Source organism: Balaenoptera ricei, chromosome 6 (assembly GCF_028023285.1).
Source record: "Balaenoptera ricei isolate mBalRic1 chromosome 6, mBalRic1.hap2, whole genome shotgun sequence".
Classification (NCBI taxonomy): Eukaryota; Metazoa; Chordata; class Mammalia; order Artiodactyla; family Balaenopteridae; genus Balaenoptera; species Balaenoptera ricei.
In genome coordinates, this window is record NC_082644.1 from 102,710,379 (window position 1) to 102,724,600 (window position 14,222).

Genomic DNA, 14,222 nt, shown 5'->3' on the forward strand with positions numbered 1-14,222 from the left:
CTCGTGGGCTCTAGAGTGCAGGCTCAGTAGTTGTGGCACACGGGCTTAGCTGCTCCGCGGCATGTGGGATCTTCCCGTACCAGGGCTCAAACCCGTGTCCCCTGCATTGGCAGGCGGATTCTGAACCACTGCGCCACCAAGGAAGTCCTAACATTACTCTTTTCACCAACCCACTCAAGGTCAATCCTGTCCTTTGACAGATGATAGCAGCAACAATGACAACACAACAACAGGCCCTCCGTATGCACTATCTCATTTAGTCTTCTGCAGGGCCCATTGAGGCAGATGGTAATAGCCCCATTTTACAGATGAGGAAACCGAGACTCAGAGACATTAAAGTGACTTGCCAAAGATGACTCACATTCAAATTTTTTTAGGCTGCAAAGTCTGTGCTCTTTCTAAATACCGCTGACAGAACCTAATCCTTTAGTAAGAGGACCTCGTGGGGCCTGGGACTGACTCTTGAAGGGGAGGAGTGAAACTGGGGGGCTATGGACACCCATCTCTGGCCTCATTTTGGGATGGAAGACTGAGACCAGTAAGGGGGAAGGGACCTGCCCTGGGTTCTGCAGACTACAGGCCAAAACTCCCCCTGGGTTTGAACCTGAGGATGGATGCCTGCTCTGTCCTGCTCACCCGCACTCCACTTGCAGCACATGCCCCCGAGAACAAGGCAGGTGCCCCCAGGAAGAGCCAGGAGCATGCCCTTAGCAAGTGGTGGGAGAGTGTGTCCCTTGCCCTGCTGTTAGGGTCCTAGAGGCCAGAACATGGCAGGACAGTTCTTAATTAAGCATCAGCCCCAGAGTCAGCTGTGCCCACCCTCCAAGTCAGATCCCAGGAGCAGGCTGCTTCCCTGCCTGTGTCCATAGTTCCGAGTACAGCCTCCAGCACATAATAGGGATTCAGTAGTTATTGAAATAACCAATAGATGTTTCTTGGCCCACTCTTCTGTGGGGATGGCATTTCTGCATGGAGACTATAGACCCCAAAACCAAGGCTGTAAGACCCAATGAGTAAAGGCCCAGAACTTCCTAAGTGGGTTAGCAGATTTAAAGCTTGGGCTGGAGAGGCATATGCAGATACTTGCACAGTTCCCCAGGGCCACCCAGGGCCTTTGCCCTATTCTGTAACAGGGTGGAGCAGGGGCAGGGCTCTGTAGAAGGCGGGGCCAGTGTGTCCCAGCCCTGGCTTTCATTACCCCCATCACCCAAGCACAGGCCTGGCCCTTTCATTGTCCAAGGCAGTGAAAGCCTGAGCAGCTGCTGGTGGGGTATGGGCGTGGTCTTAGTCTGTCATAAGCTCTGGAATTGCTGGGACCACACCTCCCTGGCTTTGTGCCCAGTTTCTGCCATAGCGGCATCACTCTCCTCCCCACCCTGGAATAAAATCCCAGTAGACTTTGGATCAGAAGGCAGGACAGGGAAGCTCATTAAATAGCTTTTGGCAGGTACCCTCCTTTTTTTGAGGAGGGTATTGCTAAGGCTCAGTCTCCCCCAGGTGGAGTCTGCATGGGGAAGGAAGGTGGGTGGGTTTCCATCTGTGCAGGGTTCATGACGGGGTCTTGCGAACACAATTGCGGGCGGACCAGGCTTAACACAGTGGAGGCAGTGAGGGAAGACAGACGGAGCCTTGCTGCGGTGCGGCTGCGGGGAGCGGCCTGTCCGGGGTGTCTGGGCTGTATCTTGCTGCTGCTGCATCTCCTTAGGGGCCTCTCTGGAGCCTTGGGCTCTGCCTGGGGGTGCTGCTTCTCTTAAAATGGGAGGTGCACATACACTGGCTCCCTGCCAACCCTCCCTGGTCCTAGCTCTGGAAGCTGCTGCCAGCTTGCCTGAACAGTGAGACGTTTGCCTGCATGGCTGGGCTGTATAGCCAACTGGCTTCTCAGCATGTAGCTGGAGGGCTCTGTTCCATGGCCGCCCTGTGCAGTGGTGCAGGGCACAGCGGATAGTGGATTGGGTTTGATCCGTAGCTGTGCACTTACTGGTGACCTTGAGCAGGTTTCATTATCTCTCCGCCTCTGTTTAACTATCTGTAAAATGGGGACAGTAGACATCATATCTGATAGGGTTATGAAGATTTCATGAGTCAGTAATTGGGAAGTGCTCTGAACAGTGCTGACACGTACTGTCAAATAAGTGTTTGTTAAATAAAATATGGAGATCAATAAATGGGGCCCAGGCTCTGAGGGCCCAGGTGCTGATCCTGTGGCCTGTGGGCCACCTGGATCTCGCTGTTCCCTAGATCCCAAGTCCTCCTGTACTGAATAGCACCATCATTTACGTAGGTCTGAGAAGCCCTGGGGTGCAACAGAAGGAGCACTGGACTGGGAGTTAGCAAGCTCTGGTCCCAGCCCTGCCACTCAGTTGCTCTGTTTCCTTGGGAAAGTCACTAACCTTCTCTGGGCCTCAGTTTCTCTGGCTGTCAATAGGGAATATTTATAGAGTGAAAGATCTCCAAGGGCCCTTTCGGCTTAGATAGCCTGACTGACAGTGACTCTCCCATCCTGCCCCAGGCTGTACACTGGGAGGGTCCACATGCCTTGTTGATTTGTGTCTGGAGCTATGGAGAGGCAGTGGGCGGTGGCCGCCTGGGCTCCCCAGGCACTAGATGCTCTCCTAGCCCGGTCTGGCCTGGCCTGGCCTGCTCCTGGGCCTCGGGGCACTGAACTGCTGTGCCCTTTCCTCATTATCCTTGTGGTCCAGAGTATTGATGAATGCATTCTGGATCTGTTCTGGACTCAGTGCCCTGGGTTGGCAGGGCTGCTCTGGCACAGTGTCTAATGATGGGCTGGCTAGTCTGACTGTGAGCCTGATGTCTGTCTCCATCACTAAGCTGTCGGCTTGGCGAGTGCAGGGCCCCTTTCTGCCTGTTCTCCACCGCATCCCAGCACAGAACCTGGCAGGTAGTTGGTGCTCTGAAACTGTTGATTGAGAGGTGAAGACTCAGCTGAACTCAAGGACTTCTCTCATCTCAAGGAACCCTATATTCAGGCTCTCCACCCTAAGGAATCTTATCCTAAGCACCAGAAATTCCACCCTCGGAACTGTCAGCCTCCCATTGGAACTGGCCGTCTCCTGAGACTCACCTCCTTAGTTTCCCAGGACAAGAATGGGCCCTGCTTCCCAGGAACCTGCAGGATGACAGCCTTCCAATCTGGAGGGTTCTTGGGCCCTGCAAGGACTGCCTTGGATCTGCCCCCAGGGACAAGGCAAAGTGTTGATTGGAGTGCTTAAGTGCCCAGCTCAGATGAGGGCTGTTCCGAGTTGACCCTAATAAAGGATGTTTTCTTATGTCAGCATGCATGAACATGCTGGTATGTGTGAGAGAGACAGGAATAGAGAGTCAGAGACAGGGTCAAGGAGGCAGGCAGAGACAGACATTCAGAGACTTTGAGACTAGTACAAGGAGACTAAGAGGCAGAGGGACAGCACTTCAGCCTAGGGTGGCCGAGGCAGCGTGAGGTGGGAAAGGAGGATAGGGGCTCTTCCTGCCCCATTTTTTTCTGGGCTGACATCCAGGTTGCCTGCCACTTGGGTGGTAAGCATGTTCAGGCTGGAACTGGCTATGGGACAGACACCTCTGACCTGAGCCCCAGGCGCAGCCCAGGGTGTGTTTGTTGACATCAGACAAGCAGCTGCAGCAGCTGTAGTCTCAGCATCAAACAGCTTTGCGCTGGCAAGACAGCTTCCTGTGGGGCTGCACAGTGGTTTCGAGTGGGCACCCTGGAGTTGGACCTACCGGTCTTCAAATCCTACTGGTCTTCAAACAGCAAGCTGTGGGCAGCTTCCACTACCATTCCCTACGCTGGATTCTTCATCTGCAAATAGGGTAATACTAGTACCTGCCTCACAAGGTGCCGATGAGGATTAAATGAATTAACGAAGGCCAAACTCTCAAAATAGTGCCTGGCCCGGGATCACTGAATCCTCTATTAACCCCCCAGGTGGGTAGGTCAAGGGTTGTCAGCCCCATTTTACAGATGAGGAAATCCAGGCTCAGAGATGGGCAGGGACTTGCTCAGTGCACCCAGTCAACCAGGGCTGGAGCTGGAACCTGAACTGGGGACCCTTGCCTCCCAGGCCAGTGCTCTTCCTCTGCCCCCCGCGGTCCCTCTGTTAGGGACCTCTCCTTCACTTGTGATCCTAACTCTTGGGCTGTTGTAATGTGCTCCTCGCAGCCACCGTCCTGGGGGGAGGAAGCCCCAAGCTCTCTGTCCATCTCTGCTTGCCCGGATTTGGCACACAAAAGTGCTAAATAAAAACATGTGTGTTGGGCTGCGCTGATGGTGCTGCTGGGAGATGACTGAAGCAGCTGCTCCCCCCCGCCCCGGGGGCAGTGGCATTCTTGGAGTCAGTGCGTGTCCGTTGCAGGACCCTGGGTTAAATTGCAGCCGCCCACTGGGACGAGAGCAACGTGGGGGTGGGAGGGCGCCGGGAGGTTTCCATGATTGGCTCCGTCCTGGTCCTGCCGGAGAGCCGGAGCTGCGGCCAGTGGGGTCGCGCTGCCCCAGCTGGGGGAGCCCTCGGGATGTGTGTGGGGAGCAGTGCCGGGGAATGCTGCTGTGAGCCATGGATGCCTCTCCCTCCAGAGCGGCGCTCCGGGGGGCCAGCCCCGGGCCTGGGGACTGATGGCAGGGGAGCCAGGGCTGGCGCATGTGAGCCTGTAACCCAGGAGCCGTCCCGGCCCCTCGCAGGCTGAAGGACGGGGTGGCCGAGGACTCTTCCTCGAGACATCCCGGGCTCCTTTTCAGATGAAAGTGTCTTGGGAAATTACAGAGTTTTCTATGTGATGGAAGAAAGAAGTCCAACCTCTCTCCAGAGTGGCGGCAACGGGCTGGACAGGGTGTGTGTTTGGGAAGGGCGCTGGAGGAGGAGGAGGAGGAAGAGGAGGAGGGACAAGTGATGCAAGGGTTTTGAAAACGCTACCTAGATGTGGGAGGGGGAACCTGGTCATTTGGTTCGGCTTTTCCCGGCAGGTATCGCTCCCCTGGGGACCTTGGGTAAGTCCATGAATAGCCCTGCGGACACAAAGGAGCTCTGTCTGCGGAAGGCAGCCGCTTGACGCGCCACCAGGAGCTGCCACAGCTGCCCGCCTGCCCGCCCGCCCGCCGGCGGGAGGAGCTGGGCGGAGACCCGGGCGGGCGGGCAGGCGGGCAGGAGCGGCAGCCGGGAGTCCCCGGGTCCCTGCCGGAGTGTGCTGGGTAGGTGCCTCGGTGCCAGGGTGTGTGTATGGTGGGCGGGGGGCTCTTGTACAGGCCACCCCGTGCCCCTGTTTCTATTGTTTCTTCCCCAGGACAGCCATTGGTAGGCATGTTGCAACCAAACCATGTGTATTCCGCTCTGAGATAGCTGTGTGTGTGTGTGTGTGTGTGTGTGTGTGTGTGTGTGCGCGCGCGCGCGCTTGTCTGTCTGTCTGTCTGTCTCGGGGTGGGTGGGAGGGAGCCTGCAGGGCTAGGGGCATGCTTCCGCTGTGTGCTGCTCCCACTTCAAGGCTGGTCAGCTGGCTTTTCTTTCTGAGGGAAATGAATGTTTGGTGAGCCGAAGTCGGGACACTGCATAGGGAGGGAGCGCTCAGCCAGCGGTGCTGGCGATCTTTTCAGGGATGCTGACCCCACACGAGGCACCAGGATGACTGTTCTTGCCTAGTTCCATGAGGGGAGGGAGGTGGTCTCGGGGGCTGGACTGGGGGTGGGGTTGCATCTGATCCCTGGGGCTTCTGCTGTCATGCTCACTGGAAGTACAAGCAGAGATGCTCTGCCTCCTGAGCCTCTTGGGAAGGTCTGGCACCTGCTCCTTCGGCTCCTGCCGAGACCCGTAAGGAAGGGGATAATTGTTAGGGACCTGCTCACCCCACAGAGCAAGCCGCTGTAAGCGGACAGAGGCCAATTCTTTTATCAGCTTGGGGGCCCTACATCTCTACGCTTGTCCTGGGGTGTCCAAGAAGAACCCTCGTGCCCTGGGACCTCAGGGCTGAGGAAAGCCCAGGTCCAGAGAGGGGAGGGGCTGTGCCCAAGTTCACACAGCAGGTCTCTGGCCAGGACCAGGATGGAGGACGTCTGTCTCCTGGAACAGTGAGGACAGGATATGTGGGTGCCGTTACCCTGAGCTCAGCTCTGAATCTGGCGCTCCTGGCTTGAGATGCCTAGCTAAGTACAGGGCCACTGGGCCCCTCACCAAAAACTTGCAGCACCTTGCTGCCCTCAGGCCTCACGGCTGGGGGCTATCTGGCTCCCCTCTCGAGGTGGCTGGAGTGGGTATATCTCCTGGAAGGAAGGAGCTGTACTGTCTGACCCATAAGGGCCTGTGGGATCCCAGCCAGGGCACTGCGGCCATAGTCAAAGTTTCCACCAGGGCCTCTTGAGTCCTCCACGCCCAGCCAAGGGGCACCTCCCCTCTTCGCCAGCCCTAGCACGTGGCAAGGCTTAGCCCAGGGCGTGCCCTTCGGGGAGCGAAGTTCCGCAGCAGGGCCTGCTCCAGGCCCGGGCTGGCATCTGCTGCAGCAGGGGGATGGTGAAGATGGAGGCAGCTGAGGTGAGTGACCCCTTGTTGGGGAGTCTCCAGCACTTTGAACCAGAGATCGTTGATGGGGCTTCTGATTATAAGTATTTGGTATCAGTGAAACCACCCTACCCCCTAGCCTTCTTGCCTTTGCACATGCTGTTCCCGCTGCCTGGAAAGCCCATCTCTTCTCTTCTCTCCAGGTCTTAATCCTACCCAGACTTCCATGACTAGAGCAAATACTGCAGTTAGAATCTGTCTGTCCCTTGGTGGTGGTACCCACTGTAGTTGCTTCATGTCTTATTAATGTGGGATTTGAGCCTTATTCATCCCTTGGTCCCAAGGGCCCAGCCTGGGGCCTGGGACATGATAGGAAAGGGCTCAGATGGGTTTCCTTGAGGACAAGCTCTGACGTCCAAGTCAGCTCTTTCTACCCATCTCCTAGTTCTTCCTGGCAGACAGTGGGCACTACCAACTTGAGGCCTGGCGAGGAGTCCCTTTGGAAGGGTCCTAGTTTCTGCATGGCAGGGTTGCTCCCACAGAGCCAAGGGGTTGGGGGATGGGATTTTTGATAGGAGACAAGGCAGGGAGAACCTTGGCTTCAGCCTGGCTGAGGCAACAGAGAAAGCTGGGCTGGGATCATGCTGGGCTGGGTGGTGTAGTGTCCACACCATGGCCTGGGCCACAGAGGGTGGAAGGGGCAGCCCCAGCTGGTTTGAATGCAATGCTCCTGGTCCTTTGCACAGACTGCAGCAGCTTGGAGCTCAGATTGGGCCCTGTTGGGATGGTGCCAACCAGGGTGGTGGATTGGAGGGTTGGGGGAGCGTGTGGTTCTCAGCCAGTGGTCTGCCTGGCTCCCCCAGAAGAGGCGCAGCTGAGGAGGGAATGCCCACACCCCGCTGGGTTCCTAGGGCCGCTGAGAGCCTCTTCCCGTTCAGTCTCCCAAGGCCCTCGAATAGCTGAGTCTGTTTGCCTTCTGGACAGATACAGGACTGAGGCAGGAAAGGAAGGATTTGCCCGAGGTTATATGCGACTCAGCAGCACAGCAGGGACAAGAACCCAGGTCTCCGGGTCCCCCACCCAGGTTTCTCTCCATCACGCCAGCTGGATGACTCAGAGTACTTGGCTTTCACCTTGGTGCTCCCTTTTTGGGGACTCCCTTAGTGACACATTCCTTTCCAGGACCCCCGCATTTACTAGCTAGAGCCCGGCTCTCCTCTGAAAAAGCAGCGTGTGCAGTAGAGAAAGCCCTGGCCTGGCCAACAGGCTGGAGACTGAGGCGCAGTCTGGTCCCTGCTCACTGGATGATCTCAGGCAAATCTGCTTTTTTCTCTGGCTCAGTTTCCCCTTTGGAGCAACCAGGGACTGGACCAGGTATTGCCCGGCCCCTTCCAGGCATCCAGAGAATCTTCCATTCTCTGCAGACCCTCTCCTCTTCCTGGGTTCCGAGAGTCATCGGTCAAGGCCAGGGTCCGGCTTCTCAGGGAAGCGGCCCCCAACCTGTTCCTCAGGCCCTTCTGGTCAGAAGCCTTCTCTTGCAAGCTGGAGCCTGGGCTGAGGCTGGGAGGTTTGTTGTTGTTTGTGGAACCAGGCCGTTTCCAAGATGTCATTGCTCGGGGAAAACCATCATTCCTCCGAGGGGTAATGAGGCTGCTTATGGCTCAGCCGGCTCAGCCTGGAGAGGCTGGAGCCACTCACGGCAGGCCAGCCAGGCTCGGCCCCCCGGGAGTCGCCACCTTTGCCTGAACAACCAGCTGGGTGGGGGCAGGATTGGGAAAGGGGTGCTGGGGCCACGAGCCGCTTGAGAGGTTGGAGCTTCCAGGCACGGAGGAGAGGAGAATGGGGTCCCAGGAGACCCTCTTCCTCTGGCAATGGGCCGAGGTCATCACTCCAGACATGTGGAGAGTTGCCAGGTGTGCCCTCTGCTCCAGATGGCCCTGGGCTTCTCCCCTCTCCCTCTGCCACGGGCTGGCCTGCCCGCACCTGGCACTGGGGCTCAGGCTGCTGCCGGAAAACTGTCAGCGGCACCCAACTTAGAAAGGTGGGGAGTGCAGAAAGTTATTTGGAACTGGGCGTGCTCTCCCCTACTTGGCCAGGGCTCTCTGTGGTGTCCTTGGTTATCTCTTGGTGGGGTTAACCTCGGGCTGATAGCAGAACTCAGACACTCGGGGCAGGGTGGCAGAGGGTAGGAGGCGTGGGGAAAGGCAGAGGAAGAGCTCGGCAGAGCCTCTGGGAGCCAAATGGCTGGCCACAACCTTGAAAAAAGGCTGGAGGCAGCCACGGGGAGAACCCTGGAATGGAAGGTGGTGTGCCTGTCCCACTCCGCTAGTCAAGGGTTGTAACTGTGTCCACGCAGAGCTCCGAAGCCTTCACTGCTCACACCTCGATCAATGAAGTTCCCAGCTGATTCAAACAACGGCTCTGTAATTGCTTTCTCTGCCTCTCTCCCTCCCTTCCCTCCACATGTGTCTAACACCCACTATGTACGGTGCACTGGCCAGGTACTGGAGGTATAGGTCCAATCTTTAATCTAGTGCCAGGGATGGGCGTGTAATGGATGGTAACAAGACAGCTTTGCCAGGGAGACGCGTGGAGGGGGAACCCTGGGGAAGCTTCCAACCCAGCCCGGGAGCCCCTGCAGGAGGTGAGACTGAATCCGGATGCACAGACGCTTGTCCATCGAAGGAGGAGATCTCCGTCCCAGTCTGCCCACCCCTCTAGGGTGTAGACATGATTCCTGCCTGACCATAGAGATTGCCTATGTGTGTCCATCCACATGCTGCAGCTTATCGCAGGGACGGCCGAATAATGTTGTGTGCAGGTGCATGGGCTCTGGACTTGAGGGCAGGCTCTCCCTTTCTACAGTTGGGCGCCCTTGGGTAAGACACAGAAACTCGCGGCGCCTGCATTTCCTCAAGGAAGGGCCCAACCTCACTGGGGTAATGAGATGAGGTGTGTACGCAGAGGGCTGCGTGCATGGTGACACTGAGGCGTGGGGGCAGCGGGGGTACCCCTGGCACCTTCCCTTACCGGTGGCTGTTATTGAATGAGGTGCTGTGGGTGAAGTGAGGTGCTCGGCATGGAGTCTGACACTGAGCGGGCATTTGCTGAACGGGAGGTGGCACAGCAGCTTTGGGGTTGGGAGGGAGGAATCAGTTGGAATGTGCTATCAGGCTCTGGGATGAGGACTTTTATTTGCTTTTGAAATAAACTTTTATATTGAAATGTAAAAGACAGCAAGCGTAGAAGTATGTAGCCGATGAATTTTCACAAAGTGAATAAACTCTCCAGGTCAAGAAACAGAACATTCTAGTACCCTAGGAACCTACCCCGCCCCTGGCCGTGCCCCGCCCCTCAGTCACTGCCACCTCAAAGGGTAACCCCTTTCTTGCCTTCTCTCACTGAGTAGTGTTGCCTGTTTTTGAATTTTGTATACGTGGAATCATTGAGTATGTATTCTTTTATGTTGACTTCTTTGGATCAGCATTTTGATGGTGAATCCTTCAGTATTATCGTACTCAGTTTTATTCTGTTCACCCCCACTGTGTGTGGTATTTCACTGTGTGAATATAGGTGCCACAATTGATCCATCCTATCATTGATGGACATTTGGGTTGTTGCCAGTTGGAGGTTATCATGAATAGTACTACTATGAATATTCTCATACATGTCTTTTGATGCACTGTAATATACTTTTCTGTTGGGTAAATACCTAAGGTTTACAATTGCTCAGTCATAAAGTTGTATATAATTAGCTTTAGTAGATTCCACTGTATAATTTTTTTTAACATCTTTATTGGAGTATAATTGCTTTACAATGGTGTGTTAGTTTCTGCTTCATAACAAAGTGAATCAGTTATACATACACACATGTCCCCATATCTCTTCCCTCTTGCATCTCCCTCCCTCCAACCCTCCCCATCCCAGCACTCCAGGCGGTCACAAAGCACTGAGCTGATCTCCCTGTGCTATGCGGCTGCTTCCCACTAGCTATCTATTTTACGTTTGGTAGTGTATATATGTCCATGCCACTGTCTCACTTCGTCCCAGCTTACCCTTCCCCCTTCCCACGTCCTCAAGTCCATTCTCTAGTAGGTCTGCATCTTTATTCCCGTCTTGCCGCTAGGTTCTTCTGATCATTTTTTTTTTTTTTAGATTCCATATATATGTGTCAGCATACGGTATTTGTTTTTCTCTTTCTGACTTACTTCACTCTGTATGACAGTCTCTAGGTCCATCCACCTCACTACAAATAACTCAGTTTCTTTCCTTTTTATGGCTGAGTAATATTCCATTGTATATATGTGCCACATCTTCTTTATCCATTCATCTGTTGATGGACACTTAGGTTGCTTCCATGTCCTGGCTATTGTAAATAGAGCTGCAATGAACATTTTGGTACATGACTCTTTTTGAATTATGGTTTTCTCAGGGTATATGCCCAGTAGTGGGATTGCTGGGTCGTATGGTAGTTCTATTTTTAGTTCTTTAAGGAACCTCCACACTGTTCTCCATAGTGGCTGTATCAGTTTACATTCCCACCAACAGTGCAAGAGGGTTCCCTTTTCTCCACACCCTCTCCAGCATTTATTGTTTGTAGATTTTTTGATGATGGCCATTCTGACCGGTGTGAGATGATATCTCATTGTAGTTTTGATTTGCATTTCTCTAATGATTAATGATGTTGAGCATTCTTTCATGTGTTTGTTGGCAATCTGTATATCTTCTTTGGAGAAATGTCTGTTTACATCTTCTGCCCATTTTTGGATTGGGTTGTTTGTTTTTTTGATATTGAGCTGCATGAGTTGCTTGTATGTTTTGGAGATTAATCCTTTGTCAGTTGCTTCATTTGCAAATATTTTCTCCCATTCTGAGGCCACTGTATAATTTTCTAAAGTGTGACACCAATACACCCTTTTCAGGCAGCACAGGAGAGCACCTGTTGCTCCACTCCTCACCAACAGAATTGGCATTAGCTATTGTGATATCTGATTGTGGCTTTAATTTGCATTTCCTTGATGACTAATGAGGTTTAGCACCTTTTCGTATGTTGATTGGCCGTTTGGATAATCTCTTTGTGAAGTGCCTGTTCAAGTCTTTTCTCCAGTTTTCTATTGGATCGTCTTTTTCTTATTGATTTGAGAGAGCTTAAAAAATATTCTGGATATGTGTTCTTTGTTGGATGTGTACATTGCAAATATCTCCTGCCACTCAGTGGCTTGCCTTTTCACTCTTTTCTGAAGAATAGAATTTCTTCATTTTAACGCAGGCCAACTTATCATTCTTTGTCTCTGTGGAGAATGCTAATTGAATCCTGTTTCTTTGCCTATTACAAAGTTGTAGATATTCTGTTGTGTTGTCTTCTGGATGTTTTATTGTTTTATGTTTCATATTTAGCTCTGAAATCCACCTGAAATAGATTCTTACGTAGGATGCACGTAGAGGTCAAGACTCATTTCCTCTGGGTGGATATCCAATTTATTCAAAAGATCATCCTTTCTCACTGTCGGTCCCTAACACCTTTGTCAGAAATCAAGGGGCAATAGGGTGAGCTGAGTTTTGAAGGATGCGTAGGAGTTCGCCAGATGGACAGAGGAGGGGAGAGGGTTCTGGGAGGAAGCACAGTGAGCACAGATTTAGAGGTGCATGAGAGGAGAGTGTGCTTGGGGAACTACCAACAGTTCAGCCTGGCTGGAGGCAAGAGGGGAGAAGTGGTGTGGTGGAGAGGCCGGTTGGCAGGGACAGGACACACAGGGGAAGGAGATGGGACACCAGAGGGTTGTGGTGGATTTAATCAGGAGGGGAGTATAGTCAGGTTGGTATAAGAGAGATGAGAGATGGTCCCATGACAGGAGGATGAGTTTGGAGCCTGCTGTCAACCCAGACAAACCCAGCCTTGACATCCCCCTCAGCAGAGACAGAGCATGTCTTCTTCAGGGAGGCAGTGGCGGAGGTAGCCGTGTGCCTGGGGCCTTGGAGGGTGGCCTTTGGCTGCAGGTTTGCGGCTGAGTCCGGTGGCCAGATATACATTCCAGTGTCCTTGAGTGGAACAGCTTCCCGCCACTCCCACCCCAGCCGCCACCCCGTGCCGCCAGCCCTGCAGGCCCTGAAGGAGGAATAGTTTAGGAACTGGAGCAGACGGACAAGGTGTGTGTGGGGGGGTGGATCTCTGGAAACGGGGTGCTTTCTGCTTCTCCCGCCCTTGATGCACCCACAAGGATCCCGGCCTCACCTTGGGTCCTGAGAACAGACCCTTCCAGGCTGGCTGAGATTCAGAGCTGGACAGACCTCCTCCAGGAGAGGGCCTTTGGGATGGGCCTCAGTTTTCTCCCCTGAAATGTACAGATAATAGTGCCCCCACCCTAGGGCTGTGGTCCGAATATGTCAGGTGCCTTCTCCTGGAGTGGATGCAGGGGAAGGGACTGGTGATGATGATGATGATTACAGGGATTGCAAATGTTTACTGAGCACCCACTACGCGCCAGGCCCCTCTATCTGGATGGTCTCCCAACAGTATCATGGTCTGGGTACTTGCTACTTCTGTCGCCATTTCACAGATAAGAAAATTGAGCCTTGAAGAGGTTAAGCAGCTTGCTCAAGGGCACCGAGCTAGGCGGTGGCAGGGCCAGGATTTGAACCTGGATTTGTCTGTCTCCAGACCCCTGTTCTTCACCAGCAATAGGCGTCCCTCCTCCACCCCTGGCTCTGAAAGTACTCCCTGTTATCCGAGCTGTTGCTTGCAATTAAGCCTGAGATTTTGGGGTTGGTCTCCGGTGCCTGACATGACGGAGAGTCGAGCAGTCGAGAGGAAGGTCATGGCCGTGGGCTGAGCACTGCTGTGCCCCAGGTCCTGCCTGCTGCCCCCTGTCATAGCATCCCTGCGAGGGAGGCATCGCTGACTCAGCCACACGGTTAGGAAGTGGGATTCAGCCCAGGGCTGCCTGATTCCAAATCCCGGTCTCCTGGTCACAGTGCTACTTGTGCCCTTCCCTGAGGGCCTCCTAGCTTGGCAGAGCTTTTTTGTTTGATCAGCCTAGTGTAGAACATCATAGAGAAAGCACAGGCTTCTGACTCTCCCGCCCGTGAAGGGGTCCCTGGGCGGGAGGTGGTGTGGGAGGGTCACCAGGTGTATGTAATTCTGTAGCAACCCTGCCCTCACCGGGCGAGTCAGACACCTGCCGCTCAGTCGCCACTAATTTGGGGTAAGAGCAGGGACCCTGCATTTGCTATTGCTTACCACTGCCTAGCACGGTGCCTGGGCCCGGCTGGGAGCTTGGCAAGGTCTTTGGAAGACAGAGAGGGAGGGAGAGAGGAAGGGCAGTGAAGGGGGCAGGAAAGAAGATCATGGGGCAGGAGAAGGAGCAGGGCTTTAGGGCCAGCAGACCATGTTTACATTCTGAGTCCTCTACTTACTCAGTTTTTGACGTTATGTAAGTTACTTAACTTATCTGAGCCCCAGATTCCTTATTTGTAAAATGGGGCCAATGTTGCTACTGACCTCATAATGTTGCTAGACACAAGAAAGTGTAGGTAAAGCAACTGTTGCAGTGGCTGCTGTCTAGTAGATGCTCAGTTAATGCTTTCTCTCTTCCCCTCTCCACCCATCTTTTTCACTGTTTTCTGCTTCCAGCATCTCTAGCTCCGCCTTCCTTATCTTTACAGCACTAAGTAAACGTTGCTTTCAGGGTAAAGTTCGAATTCCTTAACATAGCCATGCTTCTGCTC

General features: G+C 53.9%; 1 protein-coding gene across 11 annotated transcripts in view; it reads left to right on the forward strand.

Moving 5' to 3' along the window:
* Positions 1-14,222, forward strand: part of RGS3 (regulator of G protein signaling 3) — a 130,137-nt gene that overhangs the window by 89,964 nt on the left and 25,951 nt on the right. The window contains exons 1-2 of one of the 11 annotated variants that reach the window (XM_059925393.1): positions 5,053-5,069; positions 5,146-5,200. The exons of 7 other annotated variants lie outside the window; for them this stretch is intronic. Coding sequence is in view for 1 of the 4 variants with exons in the window: in XM_059925391.1 (XP_059781374.1) it covers positions 4,789-4,842 (54 nt within the window). In the remaining 3 variants the exon portion in view is untranslated. Of the gene's footprint in view, positions 1-4,532; positions 4,843-4,933; positions 5,000-5,052; positions 5,201-14,222 lie in introns of those variants that run through there. 3 more of the 11 variants (XM_059925391.1, XM_059925394.1, XM_059925392.1) reach the window with 3 other exon arrangements.